Raw genomic sequence first — 2,583 nt, 5'->3', positions numbered from 1 at the left:
GGGCACCGGCCGGCCGGAGCCCCACGGACATGGGACAGGCAGCTAGTACCTTGCCTCCGCCGGAGATCCTGGCGAACCTGGGTCCGGGCCCTGGCCAAGTCCGTGCCGCCGCCCAGGGTGATCTCCGCTCTGTCCATGAGGCTGAGCTTCTCCACCTCCGCCTGTCGACACAGGCCAGCAGGGGAGGACCTCATCTGGAAGGCACAGACCGTGCCTCCCTGCTCGACCACACTGGCACACGAGACCGATTGGGGTCGGGAGCTGCAGGTTGTTGTTGGTGACGCCGGGACAAGGGGACGCGGCCAGGCACGGGGCCCAGAGCCTGAGTGCAGGAGCCAGACCCGGACGGAGGCGGCCCTCCCGCCGCTCCACCTCGCCCTGGGCCGCGGTCGGTGCAGGACCCTCCTGTGCTTGCCAGTGTGCGCCCCTGGGTCGGAGGCCTAGGCAGGAGCCGCACCGAGCCTTTCTTGCTTGCTGAACCTTGCAGGCGATTGGCCAGCATCGGAGCTGGGCCCTACCCTGATTTAGGGCAGGAACTGGGAATGGACCTGGGCCCTGTCTGGTGCCCATTTCACCCAGGATTTGCCCAGCCCTTGGAGGGTGCCTCTGCCAGGCGTTTGACTTGGGACGGTTCTCACTGACCTCCATCCCTGGGGAGGGACCCAAGGCTGGCTGTCCCTGCAGGCAGCGGGTAACCTCCGCTCCCCTCCCCAGGGCGCCTGGCGGAGGCCCCTCCCGAGGCAACGCTGCCAATGCTGACCCCTCCAGCCCTGCGGCCGCCGATGCCATGAGTAACACCACAGTGCCCAGTGCCCCCCGGGCCAACAGCGACTCCATGGTGGGCTATGTGTTGGGGCCCTTCTTCCTCATCACCCTGGTCGGGGTGGTGGTGGCTGTGGTAAGGAGCCCCCCACTTACACCCAGACACCACACCTTGGCCAAGGCAGGGGTTGGGCAGGCCTGGTCAGTGCACGTGGCTGCCAGCTGTCCTGGAAGGGCGTGGGGGGCCCCACACGTGGGGCCGCCTCCACAGTGCTGTCTCTGTTCCAGGTCATGTATGTCCAGAAGAGAAAGCGGTGAGTGTCCCTGCCGCATGCGAGGGGAATGTGACGCCCCTCAGCGTTCACCTTACTTTGCCTTGCCCCGCCTCAACCAGGGAGAGGCCCTCCGTCCGCCCTTTCCCTGCCTGGGGCAGGGGAGGCCAGGCGGTCAGGTGCCTGACGCCCCCGCCCCGTCCCCCAGGGTGGACAGGCTGCGCCATCACCTGCTTCCCATGTACAGCTACGACCCGGCAGAGGAGCTGCACGAGGCTGAGCAGGAGCTTCTCTCGGACGTGGGAGACCCCAAGGTGAGCGCGGGCGCCAGGTGGACCTGTGGGGTTCCCCAGTGCGCACTGCTTACCCCAGGCCTGGCCCGGTACCCCCAGGTGGTGCATGGCTGGCAGAGTGGCTACCAGCACAAGCGGATGCCCTTGCTGGACGTCAAGACGTGATCCAGGCCTCTGGGCTTGACTGCCAGAGGATCCCTCAGCCGCTTCCCTCCCACTGCACCACCACCCTGCACCCGCAGCCTCCTTTCAAGGTGGGGGAGACAGCTCAGCTCCGCCCTCCCTTCTCCAGGGCTTTCAGCTGTTTCCATGGTGATGGTGCCCAGATGTATAGTATTCAGAATATAGTATTTTGTAAATAAAATGTTTTTTGTGTTTTAAGAGTGTGGGCGACTTCTGTAAGGGCTCGAGTCTCCGCTGACCTGCAGGGCCACTTTCTCCCATATCCTACCTAGGGGGCAGGGGCAGCAAACAGCGCGCAAGGCTCCAGTCCAGAAAAGGATATTTTTTTATTCAAGTAACTGCAAATAGGAAACCAGAGGGGGAGCCCCAGGCTGGGACACATAATGGCCACCCTCCCCAACAGAACAGGGGGAGCTGGTGGCCCCTATATCCGTCCTCGGTCGACACAGGCCCCTCCTCACTCTGCTGCAGCATCCTAGGGGCAGGGCCCCACCTTCCCTGGGACTGGGGTGCTCTGCACCCAGCCTGGGTGCCCCGGCCCCTGTCCCCGGGTCTTGGGGAGGGAATGGGGCAGAAAGGGCAGGCGATGAGGATGAACGTCTGGCGCTGGTGGCAGCAGCAATGACAAATGTCTAAGAATGAAACATGGAACAAAAACCAACACAACTGTCCAGAGGTAGTTTGTGAACAGAGGAAAGATGGAACCAGAACCTTGGGGGGGGAGCTCCGGGACCAGCACCCCATGGAGTCGACAGCCGCAGTGGAAGCAGGGGTGGGCGAGGGCCTGGCCGCTAGTGGCTGCCGCAGGGGCCCTGGGCCTCAGGGACAGGTGCTCTCTCTCATCTTGGGAGGGGCAGAGGGCAGGCCTCTGGCTCCTGCTCCCTTCCTGTACCCCAGGGGGGCATGAGCCCCCCCAGGTGACAGACTGTTTGGCGGGGGCATTGGGGAGGCCGAGCGCCTGTCCACTGGCTTCGCAGGCTGCTGCCAGCGCAGTGGGGTGCGGCCTGTCAATGAGATGAGTCTGGGGCTCCTTAAGGCCAGGGGAGGCCTCCCAGCGCCCCCAGGGGGAGCCG

General features: G+C 64.7%; 1 protein-coding gene across 5 annotated transcripts in view; it reads left to right on the top strand.

Annotated features, from left to right (window-relative positions):
* Window positions 1–1,687, top strand: part of Smim29 (small integral membrane protein 29) — a 4,100-nt gene extending 2,413 nt beyond the window's left edge. Inside the window, exons 1-4 of one of the 5 annotated variants that reach the window (XM_019204725.2) lie at window positions 7–267; window positions 715–898; window positions 1,051–1,348; window positions 1,427–1,687. In XM_019204725.2, the coding sequence (XP_019060270.1) occupies window positions 846–898; window positions 1,051–1,348; window positions 1,427–1,492 (417 nt within the window). In that variant the 5' untranslated portion in view covers window positions 7–267; window positions 715–845 and the 3' untranslated portion in view covers window positions 1,493–1,687. Of the gene's footprint in view, window positions 1–6; window positions 899–1,050; window positions 1,349–1,426 lie in introns of those variants that run through there. The other 4 variants (XM_033766394.1, XM_010605307.3, XM_019204724.2 and 1 more) reach the window with 4 other exon arrangements.
* Window positions 1,688–2,583: the final 896 nt, after the last annotated feature.

This window comes from Fukomys damarensis, unplaced genomic scaffold (genome assembly GCF_012274545.1).
Source record: "Fukomys damarensis isolate Sample0158 unplaced genomic scaffold, DMR_v1.0_HiC HiC_scaffold_20, whole genome shotgun sequence".
Classification (NCBI taxonomy): domain Eukaryota; kingdom Metazoa; phylum Chordata; class Mammalia; order Rodentia; family Bathyergidae; genus Fukomys; species Fukomys damarensis.
This window is presented reverse-complemented; position numbering and strand designations above follow the sequence as displayed.